General features: G+C 46.8%; 1 protein-coding gene across 1 annotated transcript in view; it reads right to left on the reverse strand.

Annotated features, from left to right (window-relative positions):
• Window positions 1-23,550, reverse strand: part of LOC135553937 (protein FAM171A2-like) — an 85,927-nt gene that overhangs the window by 39,968 nt on the left and 22,409 nt on the right. Inside the window, exons 2-3 of the mRNA XM_064985885.1 lie at window positions 22,707-22,934; window positions 3,984-4,076 (exon numbers count right to left, since the gene is read on the reverse strand). Of these exons, the coding sequence (XP_064841957.1) occupies window positions 3,984-4,076; window positions 22,707-22,934 (321 nt within the window). The remainder of the gene's footprint in view (window positions 1-3,983; window positions 4,077-22,706; window positions 22,935-23,550) is intronic.

A 23,550-nucleotide genomic window follows, 5' to 3' on the forward strand; every position in this document is an offset into this window, starting at 1 on the left:
GGCACTCCTCCACCTCTTCAAAACTCTTTCGTTTCTTGCCACCGGTTGTCTCCATGGTGACCAGCCTAAGCACTGAGAGCTGCACTTTCAGATGGCCTCTCATCAGTTCCAATCCATCAGCACAGGGATCTACTGTCTTTCTTCTCCCTGTTACTAGGTCCCTTGGTGTGGTACTGCCGTGCTTCGTCCTTCTGAGCGACTCGGCTCTACCGCTCAGAGAGACAGCAGAGAAAACGTGCTGAACTGCTGCTTAACTGACTGAGCAAGAACACTCTGGAGGCATTGAGAGAGAGCGGGAGAGAGTGGGAGAGTTGGAGAGCCTGTGTGAGAGAGAGTGTATGTGTAAGTGTGTACGTGTAAGTGTGTCAGCAAAACGACCACATCCTCCATTCATGTCCCTCTATAAAAGTTGCCAGATGCTCCAACGGGTAACTAACAAGAGAGTTAGTGTAACTGTATCTCACCCTGATATAATTAAGTAGTATTCCAACCTGACTAACTAACTAAGAACACAGGGGTAGCTGGTCATTGGAGCCGGTTTGGTATTTTTTTGGCATTTTATTAGTATCCCCATTAACTTTCGCGAAAGCAGCAGCTACTATTCCTAGGGTCCACACAAAACACAAAACACGAAACATAATACAGAACATTAAACATTAAAAACAGCTCAAGGACAAGAACTACATAAATAATAAAAATGGAATACATAGCCTACATATCAATACGTACAGTACACAAAAATATCTAGGTGAAATAGGGGAGAGGCGCTGTGCCGTGAGGTGTTGCTTTATCTGGTTTTTGAAACCAGCTTGGCTGTTCACTTCAGCAATATGAGATGGAAGGGAGTTTTATCTGGATTTGGCGGTGGCATGTGTGGTGGGGTTAGTTTGTACAACAGTTGTACATACAACTACCTCAGGTAGACCCAAATCAAAGGATGCCTCTCCTTGCCATATTAATCGCCAACACACTACTAAAACCCCACGGGGGGTGGGGGGGAGGAGTAATATGTAGTCAATTATGTCATGAAAGGCCCTCTTGACAGAGGGAAGAGCAGAGGAAGAGAGAAAGCTGTCTGGGGCATAATTAAAGGGGACAGACAGGGCTCTCATTGAGGCTGTTGGTACAGAAATCAATGTGTTGCAGTCACAATAAATGCTTCTCATCCTGTCACGCACACATACAGTCAAGTCAGTCCCAGATTCTGGGATCATTAAGGAGATAAGGGAAAACTGCTGGGTCAGGGTCCCTGGGCATGACAGTTCAGAGAGGAGGGGGAGAGAGAAAGAGCGAGAGAGAGGAGGTTGGGGAGGTATGGAGATTCAGTTGATAGACAGTAGAGAGAATGTGTGTTGTGTGGGTCTGAGACAAAGAGCGAGAGAAAAAGGAAGAGAGAGAGAGAGAGAAATAGAGAGAGCATGAACTACAGAGAAAGTCTGAGCGTGTCACGTGTACAGCTTTCCTGAGGGGCCTTGGTTAGAGCGGATTACATCATTCTGGCTCCCTCATTGGACTGGAAAGGTGACAGGGCGTTGAGGGATGACGCCACGATTGTACATTTAATTCACTCGGCTGTGGCACCACGTACAGCACTGTACTGTCGGCGTAAGCAGAGAAACTGACAGAGATGAAGAGAATGAGGAAGAAGGGCGAGAAGACAGGGAGGTGTACACTGTGATTATTACTAACACCTCATACTGAATATTTAAGAGGAATATAGAGGTAAAGACAGAACATTATTTTCTGAAATTATCGGGTATTGTTCCTACCCAGCATTACCCGAAACACATCCCCCACATCTCCATAATTGTTTTCCTAGACACTGTGCATCTGCCTCTGCATTGCTTGCTCTTTTTGGGTTGAGGCTGGGTATCTGTAGAGCACTAGATGACAACAGCTGATGTAAAAAGGGCTTTAAAAATACACATGATTGAATTAGATTTTCACCCCCAGAGGCAATCATTAAACATCACATCCCATGACGTGGGCTATAACAACACAACAATAGTACGCACTGCTGCCACTGTGAAAGCAATTATTAAAATAATACGGAAGTATGACTGGTGAATCTACAGGTCTTTCCTTAATTGATGTCATAGAGACGAACAAAGCAGGCACTTTACACCCAGCCCATTCCTAAACAGGTGTAAATTCTGGAAGACATTTATAGCTTGTTTGGTTTGCCTAGAAATGCCTTGAGGCAGATACAGTGTTGTATCTAGGTCGATTTAATTTGGGTGCTTCATCTTCTGTATTGCTGGTTTATTGGCTCTATCAATAATGTGGAAAGCTACAAGTGTATTTTATTGGATTTGAGTAATAAACACACACACACACACACACCATCCACACAGAAGCATGAATGCATGTGCACACACACCATCCACACAGGCACGCACACACACACACGCACGCACAGGCACACACACACACACACACACACACACACACACGCACACACACACACACACACACACGACTAAGAGCTGCGATTACCTGATTTGGCAATAAAAGCATGTTTCTCTTTTGCTGTAGTTTAGCGGCCGGTTGATGTACTAGTGATGAAACTGGCTTTGAACACAGAGAGGCTTGCGTTGTTAGAGGACAGCAAGCTCCATTTGTTCTGCCACTTACTCTTCAGCTCCACCATACGCATGTTGCGGTTGCATTTTACCTGCTACACAGAGCTTTGTTTTGAGAGTGGAGAGGAGCAGAGGGGGAGAGCATCTCTCATTTTGCCTACTGTTGAATGTGCATGAGTACAATAGCTTTGGTCCAGTTTTTCACGGGTACTCATTAAATCTACAATATGTAACTTTTTGAGCGACCTGACCAAATTCTCAAGAATTATAGATTGGTCATTCTCTTTGAAAACAAGTCTAAGAAGTGGTAGATCTGCTCTACAGTATGTGCTCTATTTCTGTGCTTCCCATTCTTAAGTTTTGTTTTTGGGTCTTTTACTTTCGGTTTTGTACGCCAAGCTTCAAAAAGCTGAAAATGCAATATTTTGAGTTATTGAAAATATATTTCACAACAGTTTAGATGGTACAATGATTCTCTGGGCTTGTTTTGTCACATAAACTGAAGTCTAGCAACCAGGAAATGGCGGAGTGATTTCTGCATAATGCACTTTTAAATTGTTGCTAGTGATTGTCCTGAACCTAGCTAGTCAATGTAGCTAGCTAGCTAGTAGAAGTAGCATCTTCGGACATCATTATTTCAATTCACATGATAAAATGAACGCACGCGTCAGCCATCAAGATTTTTTATTTAAAAAAATGACCCCGGGCTGTAGCAATGCGCAACACTGCGATGCAGTGCCTTAAACCACTGTGCCACTCGGGAGGCCAGACATCGAACATTTTACCTTGCCGATGTTTGAACTTGAACGCTGTCATTGGACGTGACGCAACGTGAAAGCAACACGGGCAGTGAAGCAGCTTTCATTGATTTCAAAGGAAGCATTTCCTCAGCGGTTGATGGCTGATTGCAATGCCGGACACCCGATGGCCATAGTAGGGCCATAATACAGTATCTGTTCTGTCTGTGCACTGAACTTAATGCTATGCTTTATGTGTTATATCAAGCACTGCTACTACCCTAACAGTCCACTGTGAAAATATATTTGGGCCCTCAAAATGTGTGATTACTGATCTAAGGCCATATGGAGAAGAGTTGAAAAGTTACAAGCCAGTTATTTTGTAATGGATATTTTCCTTTGGAAGAAGAGGAGAGATATGTAAAAGTAGACCGTAAGTATAGCGTGGAGACAGGTATATATTTAACATTTTTGTATATGCCATTGAGAGGACGCTTTTACTCAAAGTGATTTACAGTCATGCATACATTTCACAAATGGGGGGGGGGGCGTGAAACAAACCCACAATCCCGGTGCTGCAAGTGCCATGCTCTACCAACTGAGTCATACAGAACCACATACAGGACCAGGCAGGTACAGGTAGGTACAGTATGTAGAGACTCACCTGGGGATCCCAGCAGGATCTGGACTACATCATCATACAGGATCAGGGTCGCAGGCCGCTGGGGGAGCAAGTAGAGGCTGACTGAAGCATACACTGAGAGAGAGAGAGAGAGAGAGAGAGGGGAGAGAGAGAGAGAGAGAGAGAGAGAGAGAGAGAGAGAGAGAGAGAGAGAGAGAGAGAGAGAGAGAGAGAGAGAGAGAGAAAGAGAGAGAGAAAGAGAGAGAGAAAGAGAGCGAGAGAAAGAGAGAGAGAGAGAGAGAGAGAGAGAGAGAAAGAGAGAGAGAGAGAGAAGAGAGAGAGAAAGAGAGAGAGAGAGAGAAGAGAGAGCGAGAGAGAGAGTGAGAGAAGAGAGAGGAAAAAGGAGAGAAGAAGGAAAAGTGAGGAGGAAAAGGAAAAGAGAGGAGAAAGAGAGAAACAAAACCAACATGAGTTAGTTATGACAGATTAGTCATCAATCAGACAGACACCTGTCTCTGTTGACTGCTGTTCTATGGTCCCCCGCCCACCCCAGTCATAACAAAACAATTTCCAGCTACGCAGCAAGACAACAATGCACCTGGAGTGGGGATACATAAAGAAACCAGGCCACCTCATTCCTCAGCTGTCCACAGAGTATACTCTTCATGTATAGTGAGGTGAGGAAATCCTTATGCATCTCACCTGAGAGTTCCCTCTCTGACAGTCAGATTGTAAGGAGTGTGTGTTCGTGTGTGTTTGCAACCCGAGTTCACTAGAGTTAATGAGCAATAACAGTCTCCGTTCGTTAACATCTGAGCTTCTTTTTGAAAAGAGGATTGTGACGAGGCATTGAAATCCACCCAGAGGGAAAGCGCTCAGGATGGATTCAAAACACTCTTGACATTGACAAGCCTCTCTATCCTTTCGCCTGTGTTCAGGAGGTGTGGAAGGATGTGTGCCGTCTTTACACTCCTCTCTTTACACTCAAGAGAATTACATGTATTGGATTATATCTCGAAAGGGTGTAGACCAGTGGTTCCCAAACTTGTTATAGTTCTGTACCCCTTCAAACACTCAACCTCCAGCTGCATACCCCCTCTAGCACCAGGGTCAGCACACTCTCAAATGTTTTTTGTTGTTGCCATCCTTGTAATCACATTTGACCTTGTCCATAAGCTTGAGTTCATTTGCACGCAGAAAATCATTCAATGATGGAAAGACCTGTGTGTGGTCCTTGTTAATGCAGACAGAAAAGATTACAGGGACTCTCCAACTTCTTAATCATAGCCTCAATTTTGTCCCACACATTGAATATACTCGTCATCATGCAAGCGGTCAGACATGTGAAAATTATGGTCAGGAAAAGAAAACTTTAAGCTTGCCTCTCAATTTAAAAAAGTGTCACTACTTTGCCCCTTGATAACCAGCACACTTCTGTATGTGGTAAAAGCGTTACAAGGTTGCTGCCCATATCATTGCATAATGCAGAAAATACACTAGAGTTCAGGGGCCTTGCTTTAACAAAGTTAACCATTTTCACTGTAGTGTCCAAAACATCTTTCAAGCTGTCCGGCATTCCCTTGGCAGCAAGAGCCTCTCGGTGGATGCTGCAGTGTACCCAAGTGCCGTCCGGGAGCAACTGCTTGCACGCGCGTTACCACTCCACTATGTCTTCCTGTCATGGCTTGTGTGCCATCAGTACATCAGTATTGACTCGTCCAGCTGTTACAGACATATACCCAGAGCTGTGCCAGGCCCAACACATCTGTTGACTCGTCCAGCTGTAACAGACATATACCCGGAGCTGTGCCAGGCCCGCCACGTCTGTGGACTCGTCCAGCTGTTACAGACATATACCCAGAGCTGTGCCAGGCTCGCCACGTCTGTTGACTCGTCCAGCTGTAACAGACATATAGCCGGAGCTGTGCCAGGCCCAACACGTCTGTTGACTCGTCCAGCTGTTACAGACATATACCCAGAGCTGTGCCAGGCCCGCCACGTCTGTTGACTCGTCCAGCTGTACAGACATATACCCGGAGCTGTGCCAGGCTCGCCACGTCTGTTGACTCATCCAGCTGTAACACACATATATAGTTGACTCATCCAGCTGTAACACACATATATAGTTGACTCATCCAGCTGTAACAGACATATACCCGGAGCCCAGGCCGCCAGCTGTGCCAGGCTGTAACACACATATATAGTTGACTCGTCCAGCTGTAACAGACATATACCCGGAGCTGTGCCAGGCCCGCCACGTCTGTTGACTCGTCCAGCTGTAACAGACATATACCCGGAGCTGTGCCAGGCCCGCCACGTCTGTTGACTCGTCCAGCTGTAACAGACATATACCCGGAGCTGTGCCAGGCCCGCCACGTCTGTTGACTTGTCCAACTGTAACAGACATATACCCGGAGCTGTGCCAGGCCCAACACGTCTGTTGACTCGTCCAGCTGTATCAGACATATACCCGGAGCTGTGCCAGGCCCGCCACGTCTGTTGACTCGTCCAGCTGTATCAGACATATACCCGGAGCTGTGCCAGGCCCAACACGTCTGTTGACTCGTCCAGCTGTATCAGACATATACCCGGAGCTGTGCCAGGCCCGCCACGTCTGTTGACTCGTCCAGCTGTATCAGACATATACCAGGAGCTGTGCCAGGTCCAACACGTCTGTTGACATCCAGCTCCAGCTGACTATCAGACATATATAGTTGACCATCCAGCTGAGACTGTGCCAGGCCCGCCACGTCTGTTGACTCATCCAGCTGTAACAGACATATACCCGGAGCTGTGCCAGGCCGCCATGTCTGTTGACTCATCCAGCTGTAACAGACATATACCCGGAGCTGTGCCAGGCCTGCCACGTCTGTTCCAGCTGTACAGACATATACCCGGAGCTGTGCCAGGCCCAACACGTCTGTTGACTCGTCCAGCTGTTACAGACATATACCCGGAGCTGTGCCAGGCCTGCCACGTCTGTTGACTTGTCCAACTGTAACAGACATATACCCGGAGCTGTGCCAGGCCCAACACGTCTGTTGACTCGTCCAGCTGTTACAGACATATACCCAGAGCTGTGCCAGGCCTGCCACGTCTGTTGACTTGTCCAACTGTAACAGACATATACCAGGAGCTGTGCCAGGCCCGCCATGTCTGTTGACTCGTCCAGCTGTAACGCATAGAATTCACTGGCTTGTAAGCGAAGCAGTAATTGTTTCAAAACATCTCCTGCCATGTCACTGATGCGTCGTGAAAAAAGTGTTGTTTGATGAAGAAATTGTCCGTATAGTTTTTTTGGGACTTTTTCCCCAGCATTTTCCCAGCCATATCCACGGCAGCAGTAGGAATCAAGTCCTCTACAATAGTATGGGGCTTGCCGGTCCTAGCCACTCAGTAGTTCACCATATAATAAGCTTCTAGCCCCTTCTTGTTTATGGTATCTGTTGCTTTTATACATGACTTACTACTCGAAAGTCTTAATTCTCACTCAAAAAACTTCCGTGGCTTATTTTTCAAATTGGCATGTTTAGTTTCTAAATGGTTTCATCGAGTTGTGAGATACCACTTTTGCGCATATAACACACTGTGGCTGAGGAAAGGCACTACTCCCAATATAAGTGAACCCCAAATCAATCTAGTTCTTGTCATATTTGCGCCTTTTCAATGGTCAAATGACCCTGTCTGTTGTTCGATGCTTTACCGGTTAAGGGGGCAGCAGCTCATCGGCTTCATCAGATTCACAACTGTCAGTGTCCATGCTAGCTGGGCTAGCAACAAAAGTAGAACTACTGATGATAGCATTGGATGAGCTCGTGGAAGCAGAACAACTTGTGTCATTGACAGGTGCAGGTGAAGTATTGCAGGTAGTAGCAGTACTAGTATCAGTACTACCAGTAGAGCTGGTATTTGTCTCTATGGACGCGAGCCTTACTTTTTTTACCCATTTATCAATTTTCAAACAAACGGAATGAGCAGCAGCTACATTTGGTGACATACGGACAGATAGTGGAATTCACGCAAGAGAGTAATGGTTAATGTGATTGGATGTTAATTATTTGATTGTGTTACCTGTATTTGACATTGTGTTGTTATTTCACTGAACCCTAGATGGTTTAATTTGATTTACGGCAGTGAAACGAGGCTACTCAGGCGAGAGAAAAACACCTCCCAAATGTATAGCCCCGTTGGAAAATCTAAATGGACTATTTGGCGCACCCCCGAAGGCATTGCGCGTAACTCTGGGGGGTTTGGGAATAGCCGTACTATCACAACTTGGAATAGGAAGTTGAAAGCAGGACTGAGTATTGGGGTGCCCGACGAGCCCCATAGTTTGGGAAATACTGAAGTAGAGTAAGGTTATTGAATGGCATTCATTACTTGGCTCAGCATCAGCAGGAATGACAACTCAACTGTGTGGCATTTGGACATAGATCCCACATTCTGGAGAAAACTGACTATACACACTGACCAGTATAATCTTGTCTGGACCCTCTGAAGCTGTAGCAAGTGCTTGCTACTCTCCAGGACACCTGAGTAAGCTGCAGCGCCCAGTGCCTATCTAGCCAGGTTTAACCAGACTGAACCCTGAATGCACCATTAAGAACAGTGTTCAGTCTGGGTTAATCAGGCTAATGCCCATCTGTTATTGAGAAGAAGCAGGGTGTTGCTGCTACTGATGTACCCCCTGAGCTACAGTGGGGAGAACAAGTATTTGATACACTGCCCATTTTGCAGGTTTTCCTACTTACAAAGCATGTAGAGGTCTGTAATTTTTAGCATAGGTACATTTCAACTGTGAGAGAAGGAATGTAAAACAAAAATCCAGAAAATCACATTGTATGATTTTTAAGTAATTAATTTGCATTTTATTGCATAACATAAGTATTTGATACATCAGAAAAGCAGAACTTAATATTTGGTACAGAAACCTTTGTTTGCAATTACAGAGATCATAGGTTTCCTGTAGTTCTTGACCAGGTTTGCACACACTGCAGCAGGGATTTTGGCCCACTCCTCCATACAGACCTTCTCCAGATCCTTCAGGTTTCGGGGCTGTCGCTGGGCAATACGGACTTTCAGCTCCCCCCCCAAAGATTTTCTATTGGGTTCAGGTCTACAGACTGGTTAGGCCACTCCAGGACCTTGAGATGCTTCTTAAGGAGCCACTCCTCAGTTGCACTGGCTGTGGGTTTCAAGTCGTTGTCATGCTGGAAGACCCAGCCACGATCCATCTTCAATGCTCTTACTGAGGGAAGGAGGTTGTTGGCCAAGATCTCGCGATACATGGCCCCATCCATCCTCCCCTCAATACGGTGCAGTCGTCCTGTCCCCTTTGCAGAAAAGCATCCCCAAAGAATGATGTTTTCACCTCCATGCTTCACAGTTGGGATGGTGTTCTTGGGGTTGTACTCATCCTTCTTCTTCCTCCAAACACGGCGAGTGGATTTTAGACCAAAAAGCTCTATTTTTGTCTCATCAGACCACATGGCCTTCTCCCATTCCTCCTCTGGATCATCCAGATGGTCATTGGCAAACTTCAGACGGGCCTGGACATGGCGCTGGCTTGAGCAGGGGGACCTTGCGTGCGCTGCAGGATTTTAATCCATGACGGCGTAGTGTGTTACTAATGGTTTTCTTTGAGACTGTGGTCCCAGCTCTCTTCAGGTCATTGACCAGGTTCTGCCGTGTAGTTCTGGCCTGATCCTTCACCTATCCTCATGATCATTGATGCCCCACGAGGTGAGATCTTGCATGGAGCCCCAGACCGAGGGAGGTTGACCGTCATCTTGAACTTCTTCCATTTTCTAATAATTGCGCCAACAGTTGTTGCCTTCTCACCAAGCTGCTTGCCTATTGTCCTGTAGCCCATCCCAGCCTTGTGCAGGTCTGCAATTCTATTCCTGATGTCCTTACACAGCTTTCTGGTCTTGGCCATTGTGGAGAGGTTGGAGTCTGTTTGATTGAGTGTGTGGACAGGTGTCTTTTATACAGGTAACGAGTTCAAACGGGTGCAGTTAATAGAGGTAATGAGTGGAGAACAGGAGGGTTTCTTAAAGGAAAACTAACAGGTCTGTGAGAGCCGGAATTCTTACTGGTTGGTAGGTGATCAAATACTTATGTCAAGCAATAAAATGCAAATTAATTACTTAAAAATCATACAATGTGATTTTCTGGATTTTTGTTTTACATTCCGTCTTTCACAGTTGAAGTGTACCTGTGATAACAATTACAGACCTCTACATGCTTTGTAAGTAGGAAAACCTGCAAAATCGGCAGTGTATCAAATACTTGTTCTCCCCACTGTGTAAGTCTGTGTGCATAAGGCAGCAGCAGAGACATCATGTACTCAAGGACTCAAAACATTTTTCACGCCTTTTGTGAATTTTGTTATTGCACAGATCCTCACAGTAAAACCAAGTGCACACTCATCTGTATACAGTTGTCATTTGCTTGATGCATTCTGCAAGAGCTAAAAATACAATAATTCAAATGATCATTGTTTATTTTATTTTAATGGATGCACAATATGTCTACAACTTGGAAAGATATAGACTGTGTCCTGTACGTTAAATGCTGATCATTCGATAAAGGGAACGCTTTGTGTGCAGATGTCTGTATTGCAGTCACTGTGGTTTAGAAAGAAAGTCGATGCAGCATGCAGTTTACACAGTTCCCTGCAGCTTGAATTATTAGGCTGTATGAGTATGCCCTTTGAGTGGGTGGATGCTTTCCAACAGCTAGGAGCTACTGTTAGAGTGAGCCTGGCAGGTTACGCCACCCCAAGTTCACAGTTGCTGCTTTAACTGAGAGAACTGGGACATTCACCCCTTTCTCTCACGCACACACAGACACGCACACACACAGATTGCAAACGGACACATGCACACCACACACACACACAGATCCCAAAGTGCTTAATATTCTCCACCATGGGAAGCAGAAAAAAAGGAAAGGTGACTGCTTATCAGAGCAGAGCATATACAGCATTGGGCCTGAGGCACAGATGAGGGGAGAGACAAGAGCCAGAGCCAAGACTGTGACAGAGGGATAAAAAAAACAGGTGCATTTGACACAGGGGAGAAGGAAAGGGGGATGGGGAGGAAAGACAGATGGAGATGGAAAAGTGAGAGAGAGTGAGAATCCACATTAGGGGACAGAGAGTGAACATTACAATAAAACAATGCTAAAATGCCTCCAAGACATCAGTTGTATCATCCATCCTTCCAGGATGTGTCCCGTTCAGGTTTGGCCCCCTGACTTCAGCTGAGTCGATCAGAGCTGTAAGCAAGAGGCACCTCGTCTCGTTGCACAATAAAACATACAGTGCCTTGCGAAAGTATTCAACGCCCTTGGCATTTTTCCTATTTCGTTGCCTTACAACCTGAAATTAAAATAGATTTTGGGGGGGGTTTGTATCACTCGATTTACAAAACATGCCTATCACTTTGAAGATGCAAAATATGTTTTATTGTGAAACAAACAAGAAATAAGACACAAAAACAGAAAACTTGAGCGTGCATAACTATTCACCCCCCCCCCCCCCCCCCAAAGTCAATACTTGGTAGAGCCACCTTTTGCAGCAATTACAGCTGGGATATGCCTCTATACGCTTGGCACATCTAGCAACTGGGATTTTTGCTCATTCTTCAAGGCAAAACTGCTCCAGCTCCTTCAAATTGGATGGGTTCCTGCTGGTGTACTGCCTTCTTTAAGTCATACCACAGATTCTCAATTGGATTGAGTTCTGGGCTTTGACTAGGCCATTCCAAGACATTTAAATGTTTCCCCTTAAACCACTTGCGTGTTGCTTAACAGTATGCTTAGGACCATTGTCCTACTGGAAGGTGAACCTCCATCCCAGTCTCAAATCTCTGGAAGACTGAAACAGGTTTCCCTCAAGAATTTCTCTGTATTTAGCGTCATCCATCATTCCTTAAATTCTAAAAGAATTTAATTTAATAAAGTTTCCCAGTCCCTACCGATGAAAAACATCCCCACAGCATGATGCTGCCATCACCATGCTTCACTGTGGGGATGTTGTTCTCGGGGTGATGAGAGGTGTTAGGTTTTTGCCAGACATCGCGTTTTCCTTGATGGCCAAAAAGCCCAATTTTAGTCAAGAGTACCTTCTTCCATATGTCTGGGGAGTCTCCCACATGCCTTTTGGCGAACACCAAACATGTTTGGTTATTTTTTTTTAAGCAATGGCTTTTTTTCTGGCCACTCTTCTGTAAAACCCAGCTCTGTGGAGTGTATGGTTTAAAGTGGTCCTATGGACAGATACTCCAATCTCTGCTGTGGAGCTTTGCAGCTCCTTCAGGGTTATCTTTGGTCTCTTTGTTGACTTTCGGATTAATGCCATCCTTGCTTGGTCTGTGATTTTTAGTGAGCGGCACTCTCTTGGCAGGCTTATTGTGGTGCCATATTCTTTCCATTTCTTAATAATGGATGTAATGGTGCTCCGTGGGATGATCAAAGTTTATGGTATTTTTTTATAACCCAACCCTGATCTGTACCTCCAAACTGACCTGTTTGGAGAGCTCCTTGGTCTCCATGGTACCGCTTGCTTGGTGGTGCCCCTTGCTTAGTGGTGTTGCAGACTCTGGGGCCTTTCAGAACAGGTATATACTGAGATCACGTGACAGATCATCTGACACTTAGATTACACACAGGTGGACTTTATTTAATGAATTATGTGACTTCTGAAGGTAACTGGTTGCACTGGATCTTATTTAGGGGCTTCATAGCAAAGGGGGTGAATACATATACACGCACCACTTTTCTGTTTTTTATTTTCCAAAATAAGTCCTTTTTTCCCTTTCACTTCACCAATTTGGACTATGTTGTGTATGTCCACTACATGAAAACCAAATAAAAACCTATTTAAATTACAGGTTGTAATGCAACAAAATAGGAAAAACACAAAGGAGGTGAATACTTTTGCAAGACACTGTATCAGTGATTGCAGTGAGTTATCCATCCCTCGGACTTGCATGACAACCACAGATTATAGAAGGGCTGGAGGGGATGGCCTAGCCGGGCTATTTCTCTTAGACCGATGGTAATAAAATATGCAAGGAGAATAGTCAGTGATGAACAGAACACTACTGACGGAGACTGTTGAAGAGACATCTCTCAAAGGGGGAAGGCGTTTTGGGTTTGAAAGCATAAGGGACAAAGGATGCAGGGCCAACACACATCCTCTCTCAGATTGTTGAGTCATGGTTATAGTGCATTAACAGTTTACACATAGTTATTGTTTAACTTGTGTTTTACACATTTATGGTAGTTATTGTGATAGGGACAAAACGGCTGTATATCTCCAGCTTGGTCCCAGATACGTTTGTATCTGTCTTGCCAAATCCTATCCTATGATAAAGATCATATGAGTTGACTATATAAACAGATCTGGGAACAGGCTAGCATCTCTTTTCAGATTTCTGCAATATCATAATGGCTTAAAATGTGTCTATAAAGTTTGTGAAATGCAAACAGACCCTCATTATCACAATCATCAAAGACATTATTCTGTTCTGTTGTCAGCACTCTGCAGCCCTCTCCAATTTCCATATAGTGCCTTATTAAAATGGCTCAGGAATTTAAATGGATATACTGTAATTAAATAGAATGGGATTATAGTACTGACCTATAGAGAATAAATATATTATGAAATATATTCCAAATGAAGATCATTTAATCAATCCAGTTCACGGATTCCAGAATCTGTGGAAACTTAATTGGGGTAATAGGCAGGGCCCAGGGGGATAACTTGGGAACATTGAAGTTTGTCTATTTATGTATACCCATAATTACAATGTTAAGTCTGCTGACAGTGTGTGTGCTCTGTGGAGAGAACTTGTTGACAGAGACAGGGCTGGGAACAAACGCAGACATGAAATGGAAGAGCAATTAATAAGGTTTGTGAAAAGGAGAAACACAAAAACAGAAAACAAAAAAAATAAAAACAAAAATACAAGAGGTTTACCACTTGGATGAACATTGTTTCTCATTCAATCATTATGACCATATGTCATTGAATGTAGGCTACCGTATCAGAGAGCTGGTAAAAAAAAGAAGAGTTGGAACAAAAAGGTGCTGTGCTGCGGTTGGTATAATGGAGGAAAGAGCTACAGTAACGCTCCATCCCTTCTGAAGCAGCTCTCCGCCCGCAAATGAATGGCAGTTAAAAGCTTATTGGCCTTTTAAAAGCTTGGAGGTCGCAGAGAGACTATCAACAAGAAATGTGTGCTGGCTCAATCTGCCTGGCTGTTCGAGTGACAACAGATGCTTTCAGAACTCAAATGGCATGGGGTATGAATTACGACGAAACAAGAGGAAATATTCCCACCACCGTCTAAGGTAAGGAGCCAGATCAATGAAGGGATTAAACATGGTTTGGGAGTATTCTTTTTCAATTCAGGAAGGAAACTTATATTCCAACGCCAACTTTTTATTCCAATACGAACTTAAACTTTACTTCCTGAATTAACTGAATTTATAATGTAATTGTACCCAACCCTGGGATCAGAGGTTGGGGTGCACTAACAATGTACTCTGCTTTTAATTTGTAGATCGGGAGGTCCCGGATCACAGTGAGTGCGAGAGAGGGCGTTATCCGGGGGGCTCTGAGGTACCGGTGTCACGTCTACTCCCACTATTCCCCTCCAGCATTCGAAGTCACCTGACATCACGCTGACTGGGTGGGCGTTGGAATGGGCCACGGCCGTCTGGCAGAGAGGAGAGGAGGGGCTAGATTCTTATGAGGGGTTCATGGCTTTGTTTAAATGTGTCTTCCATCATCCCCTGGAGGGCAGAGAGGGGGGTGAGCCCCTACTCCAATTAAAACGGGGACCAGACGGCTGCCGAGTACACGCTCACCTTCCAGACACTAGCAGCATCCAGCGGATGGAATGAGCCAGCGCTTCGTATGCTATTCAGAAGAGGTCTGCACGAAGTGCTTGTCGAGATGACAAGCTCTCCTTGGACGCACTCATTGCGATGGCCATCCGTCTGGATAACCTTCTTTGGGAGCGTCGTCGCTTCTCTCCCTCCCTCAGGGAACACTAGATCAGAGCCTGAACCCATGGAGGAAGGGGTCACAAGCATCCCCGCTGCGGAGCGGCGAAGACGGAGACAGCTGGGGCTCTGTCTGTGTTGTGGTCAAGGAGGGCACCAGCTTCAGCGATGTCCGGCACTTCCTAATCCGGGATCCACAAGAGCAGAGGGATGGTCACGTGATCTTCCACCTCCTGGGGAAAGAGTGAGTATTCCATCTTCATCACTCTCTGCTAAACTCTTTTTGGTGTCCATCACACTAGTTGACTGTCCCTCATGTACTGCCTACAGCATTAGTGGATTCTGGTGTCGCGGGGAGCTTTATTGACCAGACCCTTGCCTCTCTCAACATCATCTCATACCCACTCTCCTCTCCTTTCCCGGTTCAAGTACTCGATAGTTGGCCACTAGGATCCGGAACCATTACACACATCACCCAACCACTCACCCTCACCGTGGAGTACATTCATCAGGAGAACATACCCTTCTTCATTACCAGTGCACCAGATCATCCACGGCCTCCCTTGGCTTCAACACCATAACCCCAATATCTCATGGTCGAGGATGAGAATCACAGTCTGGTCACCCGAATCCCATTCCCTGTGGTTTCACGTCAGTTGAGAGTCCTGCGGTTGCACTTCAGCCCAACATCCCGGAGGTATACCAGGACCTGCGCAAGGTATTCTTCAAGACCCGCGTCACCTATCTTCCTCCTCATCGCCCCTGGGACTGTGCCATTGACCTGTTTGCGCGTTCAGCGTCTCCACGCAGAAGCATCAATCCTCTGTTGGTGGCTGAGGCCCAGGCCATGGAGGATTACATCCAAGATTCGCTCCAACAAGGTTTCATCCGCACATCCACTTCTCCTGCGTCGCCTGTTTTCTTCCTCGTGGCTAAGAAGGATGGAAATCCAATCATCACAAATTATGAAGCGCATATTCAGATTAACTTCACAGTACAGAACAAGTTTGTGAAGGAAAAATGTGTTTCTACCTTAGTTTTCAAAATCTCCCACAGTGACTCTACCCATGTCATATCCATTTAACTCCTAACAGTCAGTTTCTTGCTCAAAGCCATGACATTCAGACTCCTTGTAAGGCTGTTCGAAAGATTCTGTATGTAGCGTCTATTTTTCTATTTTGAATGTTAACTATAAGCTGGGTACCCTCTTTAGCCTTGTCTTCAATGCTTGCTACCACCAAATGCACCTTGGTTCAGCTATGTTCAAAAACATGTTGCTTTGTCTGTCCAGCTCCCCGCCCCCCTCTCCCACCGAGTCTGACTCGCTCGTAGGCCTACTAGCTAGTGGAGGTGCCAGTGGTGGTGCTGAACTGGCAGGATTAGCAGCGCTGCTAGATAAGGCATCACAATCAGGAGCAGTTTGCCCCTCACTTCTCTCCTCTGACAGAGACAGTTCTCCGGGTGGTTTCGGGTTCGATTCACCATCTTTCTCTTGATTTTTTTATTTTAAAATTTCATCAAACTTGATATGTATTTTTATAATCCATTTTTTTGTTTCATATTCAGTAGGAAGATGACTAGCCTAGGCTAAGTGACGAGATTACATAGGGACCTCTTCACTAGCTGATCACCACTACCAAGACCTGTGTCAAGATCAATTACTTACCTCACCGGCCCTCCCCATAAACCTCCATGTGGAAATATGAGAGCAGGTTTGTAATCAGTGTGGCTAGATGTCAAGATCAAGCTTCTTTGTTACAGCAGAGATATTCAAACCTCTCCTGAAAAAAGATTCCTGTTGCCCAAATTGTTTTGTATATATATACAGTTCCTTGCGAAAGTATTCGGCCCCCTTGAACTTTGCGACCTTTTGCCACATTTCAGGCTTCAAACATGAAACTGTATTTTTTTGTGAAGAATCAACAACAAGTAGGACACAATCATGAAGTGGAACGACATTTATTGGATATTTCAAACATTTTTAACAAATCAAAAACTGAAAAATTGGGCATGCAAAATTATTCAGCCCCCTTAAGTTAATACTTTGTAGCGCCACCTTTTGCTGCGATTACAGCTGTAAGTCGCTTGGGGTATGTCTCTATCAGTTTTGCACATCGAGAGACTGAATTTCTTTCCCATTCCTCCTTGCAAAACAGCTCGAGCTCAGTGAGGTTGGATGGAGAGCATTTGTGAACAGCAGTTTTCAGTTCTTTCCACAGATTCTCGATTGGATTCAGGTCTGGACTTTGACTTGGCCATTCTAACACCTGGATATGTTTATTTTTGAACCATTCCATTGTAGATTTTGCTTTATGTTTTGGATCATTGTCTTGTTGGAAGACAAATATCCGTCCCAGTCTCAGGTCTTTTGCAGACTCCATCAGGTTTCCTTCCAGAATGGTCCTGTATTTGGCTCCATCCATCTTCCCATCAATTTTAACCATCTTCCCTGTCCCTGCTGAAGAAAAGCAGGCCCAAACCATGATGCTGCCACCACCATGTTTGACTTTGGGGATGGTGTGTTCACGGTGATGAGCTGTGTTGCTTTTACGCCAAACATAACGTTTTGCATTGTTGCCAAAAAGTTCAATTTTGGTTTCATCTGACCAGAGCACCTTCTTCCACATGTTTGGTTTGTCTCCCAGGTGGCTTGTGACAAACTTTAAACGACACTTTTTATGGATATCTTTAAGAAATGGCTTTCTTCTTGCCACTCTTCCATAAAGGCCAGATTTGTGCAATATACGACTGATTGTTGTCCTATGGACAGAGTCTCCCACCTCAGCTGTAGATCTCTGCAGTTCATCCAGAGTGATCATGGGCCTCTTGGCTGCATCTCTGATCAGTCTTCTCCTTGTATGAGCTGAAAGTTTAGAGGGACGGCCAGGTCTTGGTAGATTTGCAGTGGTCTGATACTCCTTCCATTTCAATATTATCGCTTGCACAGTGCTCCTTGGGATGTTTAAAGCTTGGGAAATCTTTTTGTATCCAAATCCGGCTTTAAACTTCTTCACAACAGTATCTCGGACCTGCCTGGTGTGTTCCTTGTTCTTCATGATGCTCTCTGCGCTTTTAACGGACCTCTGAGACTATCACAGTGCAGGTGCATTTATACGGAGACTTGATTACACACAGGTGGATTGTATTTATCATCATTAGTCATTTAGGTCAACATTGGATCATTCAGAGATCCTCACTAAACTTCTGGAGAGAGTTTGCTGCACTGAAAGTAAAGGGGCTGAATAATTTTGCACGCCCAATTTTTCAGTTTTTGATTTGTTAAAAATGTTTGAAATATCCAATAAATGTATATATATATATACAGTATATGTTTTTATAGCACTCCTTGTTTGCACATTCAGTAATACCATATACCCTGGTATGGTACAGAAACGGTATAAGAGTATGAAAATCTGGATACTGCCCAGTAGGCTTGAGCGATATACAGTTTATACCGTATACCGGGATATTTAGAAAAACATGGTTTACGCATGGTTTAAGTATGGTTTACACCACCGCTTAAGTTATGTATAACTATAACAAATCTAAGCGGTATGGTACAGAAACGTATGACGGAATGATAATCTGGATAGCGCCCAACGTGTCATCTTTTTGATTGCCCGGACATTCCGTCTTTAGTTCGCTTGTCACAGCCTGACCATAGTTTGCTTTGTATGTTTCGATGTTTTTTTTTGGTCAGGGTTTGATCTGAGTGGGCATTCTATGTTGGATGTCTTGTTTGTCTATTTCTATGTCTGGCCTGATATGGTTCTCAATCAGAGGCAGGTGTTAGTCATTGTCTCTGATTGGGAACCATATTTAGGTAGCCTGTTTGGTGTTGGGTTTTGTGGGTGATTGTTCCTGTCTCTGTGTTTGCACCAGATAGGGCTGTTTTGGTTTTTCACGGTTCTTGTTTTTGTTAGTCTATTCATGTATACTTTTTCTTTATTAAAGAACCATGAATAGAAACCACGCTGCATTTTGGTCCGCCTCTCCTTCGACTCAAGAAAACCGTTACAGAATCACCCACCACAACAGGACCAAGCGGTGTGGTAACGGGCAGCAGCAGGAGCAGCGCGATAAAGACTTCTGGAGTTGGGAAGAAATCCTTGACAGGAGAGGACCCTGGGCAAAACCAGGGGAGTGTCGCCGCCCCAAGGTGCAGCAGGGGAAGCGGCAGCAGGAGCAGCGCGAGGAGGAATGGACATGGGAGGAGGAATTGGACGGAAAAGGACCCTGGGCACAGCCTGGAGAATATCGCCGCCCCAAAGAAGAGCTGGAGGCGGCTAAAGCGGAGAGGCGCTGGTATGAGGAGGCAGCACGGCAGCGTGGATGGAAGCCCGAGAGTCAGCCCCAAAAATGTATTCGGGGGTGGCACACAGGAAGTGTGGCGAAGCCAGGTAGGAGACCTGCGCCAACTTCCTGTGCTTACCGGGGGGCGAGAGAGACCGGGCAGGCACTGTGTTATGCTGTGAAGCGCACGGTGTCCCCAGTGCGGGTGCATAGCCCGGTGCGGTACATACCAGCTCCGCGTATCGGCCGGGCTAGAGTGGGCATCGAGCCAAGTGCCATGAAGCCGGCTCTACGCATTTGGTCTCCAGTGCGTCTCCTTGGGCCGGCTTACATGGCACCAGCCTTGCGCATGGTGTCCCCGGTTCACCTGCATAGCCCAGTGCGGGCTATTCCACCTCGCCGCACTGGCAGGGCGACCGGGAGCATTCAACCAGGTATGGTTGGGCAGGCTCTGTGCTCAAGAGCTCCAGTGCTATCCGGTACCACCTATCCGGTACCACCTCCACGCACCAGCCCTCCGGTGGCAGCCCCCGCACCAGGCTGTCTCTCCGTCTCATCCCTACAGGTGCTCCCGCCTGTCCAATGCTGCCGGAGCCTTCCTCCTCTCCAGCGCTGCCGGAGTCTCCCGCCTGTCCAGCGCTGCCGGAGTCTCCCGCCTGTCCAGCGCTGCCGGAGCCTTTCCCCGCTCCAGCGCTGCCGGAGTCTCCCGCCTGTTCGGCGCTGCCAGAGCTCCCGCCCCTCAGTCCAGAGGCGATAGAGCCCCTCATTCCAGAGGCGCCAGAGCTACTCAGTCCAGCGCTGCCAGAGCCTTCCTCTCCAGCGTTGCCGGAGCTTCCCGTCTGCCCAGCGCCATCAGTCGCCAGTCTGTCCAGTGTCGCCTGAGCCACCCGTCTGCCCAGCGCCGCCAGTGTCGCCAGTCTGCCCGGCGCCGCCAGTCTGCAAGGAGCCGCCTGTGCCGCCAGTCTGCAAGGAGCCGCCAATGCCGCCAGTCTGCAAGGAGCCGCCAGTGCCGCCAGTCTGCAAGGGGCCGCCAGTGCCGCCAGTCTGCAAGGGGCCGCCAGTGCCGCCAGTCAGCCAGGGCCGCCAGTCAGCCAGGGGCCGCCAGTGCCGCCAGTCTGCAAGGAGCCGCCGGTGCCGCCAGTCTGCAAGGAGCCGCCAATGCCGCCAGTCTGCAAGGAGCCGCCAGTGCCGCCAGTCTGCAAGGGACCGCCAGTCTGCAAGGGGCCGCCAGTGCCGCCAGTCTGCAAGGGACCGCCAGTCTGCAAGGGGCCGCCAGTGCCGCCAGTCAGCCAGGGGCCGCCAGTCTGCAAGGAGCCGCCAGTGCCCCCAGTCTGCAAGGGGCCGCCAGTGCCGCCAGTCTGCAAGGGGCCGCCAGTCTGTCAGGGGCCGCCAGTGCCGCCAGTCAGACAGGGGCCGCCAGTCAGCCAGGGGCCGCCAGTGCCGCCAGTAAGCCAGGGGCCGCCAGTGCCGCCAGTCAGCCAGGGGCCGCCAGAGCCCCTCAGCCCAGAGGCGCCAGAGCCCCTCAGCCCAGAGGCGCCAGAGCCCCTCAGCCCAGAGGCGCCAGAGACCCTCAGCCCAGAGGCGCCAGAGCCCCTGCCCCTCTGTCCAGAGCTTCCGCCCCTCTGTCCAGAGCTTCCGCCCCTCTGTCCCGAGCTGCCGCCCCTCTGTCCCGAGCTGCCGCCCCTCTGTCCCGAGCTGCCGCCCCTCTGTCCCGAGCTGCCGCCCCTGTCCCGAACTGCCCCTCTGTCCCGAACTGCCCCTCAGTCCAGTGGGGTCATTTAGTAGGGTTGCCGTGGTTAGGAGGCCACGGAAGCGGACAAGATGGCGGACTAAGACTATGGTGAAGTGGGGGCCACGTCCAGCACCAGAGCCGCCACCGCGGAAAGATGCCCACCCAGACCCTCCCCAATAGGTTCAGGTTTTGCGGCCGGAGTCCGCACCCTGGGGGGGGTACTACTGTCACACCCTGACCATAGTTTGCTTTGTATGTTTCTATGTTTTGTTTGGTCAGGGTGTGATCTGAATGGGCATTCTATGTTGGATGTCTTGTTTGTCTATTTCTATGTCTGGCCTGATATGGATCTCAATCAGAGGCAGGTGAAACCACGCTGCATTTTGGTCCGCCTCTCCTTCGACTCAAGAAAACCGTTACATCGCTGTTTGTTCCACCACACAAAATTATAAAACTGGCTAGTTTGTCTTCCTCTTGTTTGTCCTTAGATAGGCTGTTAGATGTAAACCAGTATTACTTTTACTTTGCTGCTTTTGGGTAAAGTTTGTCGACTTGAATATGAAATTGATTTTTAAATTATTTTTATTTTTATTATATTAAAACAGTTATGACGGTTATTTTCTTTTCATGACGGTCTTCAGGGCCCCAGCTATGCATTGTTGATTACACGGTTATTAAAAAATTGTCACAGACCTATCCATGGCATCATGGCATTGGCATCCAGGCAATTCTACCCTCACGAACCAGTGCCATGTAAGAGACGAGATGTAAAAATAAACACCACAGACATGGTCTGCATCCCAAATGGCACGCTATTCCCTACATAGTGGGTAGCCTAGTGGTTAGAGCGTTGGACTAGTAATTGAAAGGTTGCAAGTTCAAATCCCCGAGCTGACAAGGTACAAATCATTCTGCCCCTGAACAGGCAGTTAACCCACTGTTCCTCGGCCATTGTTGAAAATAAGAATTTGTTCTTAACTGACTTGCCTAGTAAAATAAAGGTAAAAATTAAATAGTGTACTACTTTTGACCAGGATCCATGATGCAGCCGTGGGGTTACTTAAGTCTTAAAGGTGGATGGTGGAGGACAACATACAATTCATACAGGCCCGGACTCATTTTTGGCCCTAATGCTAAAAGTAGACCAGCACTAACAGCTAAGTGGCTTCCAGCCGCTAGTGCCGACAGGACAGCCCTTTCCCTTACGGATGAATTTGCAGCTCAGAGGGTGGGATTTAACTACAGCAACAACTGGGTTAGATGGGGTGGGCTGGTGGAGACAGATATACTGCAGACGGCGGGAGTCATCTGGGGTGTGCCAACGCAGGGGTAACACCCTGGCAGTGGCCCCAGAGAGGAGGAGGCAATGGAGGGGAAATGGGGTGAGGAATTTGACAACTGGATAGGACTGTCCACACCCCACAGAGGACAGATCCTTTAGAGACGGCTTGTTGGACATTCCTTTATGATGACATCCTGGCCTCTGATTCCATCAAATGTCCCAAAGGATTCTGGTAATTAGTATTGTAATTCATCCATTACTTGCGTAGCTTAGCCATCAGTATTTAAAATATAACTTTGTGAGGAGTAAGTTCTCATAACGTGACCTCACAAAGTAGTACGAATAAGACTGATGGAATGGTGGTAAACCACAACAACACTACATTCTTTCCATTCCTGAGGTGAAAAGGTGATAGTTAGGGATGAAACACAATACTCACAGGGGATGCGGCTGGCATGCCAGGGGGCGGAGTTAGTGACAAAGCCCTGTTTTGTTGCCATGACAATGACCCAGGTGCCAGGGTGGTACAGGAAGGAGACCATGACGACGCCATCTTTGCCAGCCTTGCTGGATGCCAAGGTAGACTGGTTCCCATAAACATCCACTGCAGCCTCTGCCAGAGGTGAAAGGTCACTGTTGTCGAACACCTGGACTCTGATGAGCACCTCTGTGGAGAGACAAGAACGAGAATTATTAAATTATTCAAACTAAATCAGAAACCTACAGGATCATTTGCAATGAATGCACAAAAGTATTGTTTGGTTTTGATTAAAAGTTGGAGGCTAAACTTGTAAGCCATCATACAAATTCCACAGTGAACTCTTATTTCAATCTGAGAGCACACAGATTGTTCTGCTTTTTCACATAATAGTTGGGTTGTAGTTTCTAAGTTCCCTTGTAGCTAACGATAGGAAATGTGTTGTTCTTAAATAACAAATTCAAGTGTCATCTTGCCCTAAATAAAGCAAATGACAAGGCAAGCTTGTCTCTGTTCAGGTGTTCTAGTTCTCAGCTGACAAGTCATGATGACTCATCGTTGTTAACCATGAGATCAAAAAGCATTTAATAGAGTTTAGTGGTCTAGTGCCCGACCCTATTAGGACATGCTGGGACTTCTGCCATCAGAATCGATTGATCCTCCAAACCCCAGCCAATTTGTCTGGAGGGACAGAATGGCTGGCTGATTCCACTGCAATGACCATGTGCTTTCTAGTACCCGTGGTGATGACCTGGATCATACAGGCATACTCCTCAAAACTGTACAGAACAATTCTAGTTATTGA

This window comes from Oncorhynchus masou, chromosome 14, assembly GCF_036934945.1.
Source record: "Oncorhynchus masou masou isolate Uvic2021 chromosome 14, UVic_Omas_1.1, whole genome shotgun sequence".
Classification (NCBI taxonomy): domain Eukaryota; kingdom Metazoa; phylum Chordata; class Actinopteri; order Salmoniformes; family Salmonidae; genus Oncorhynchus; species Oncorhynchus masou.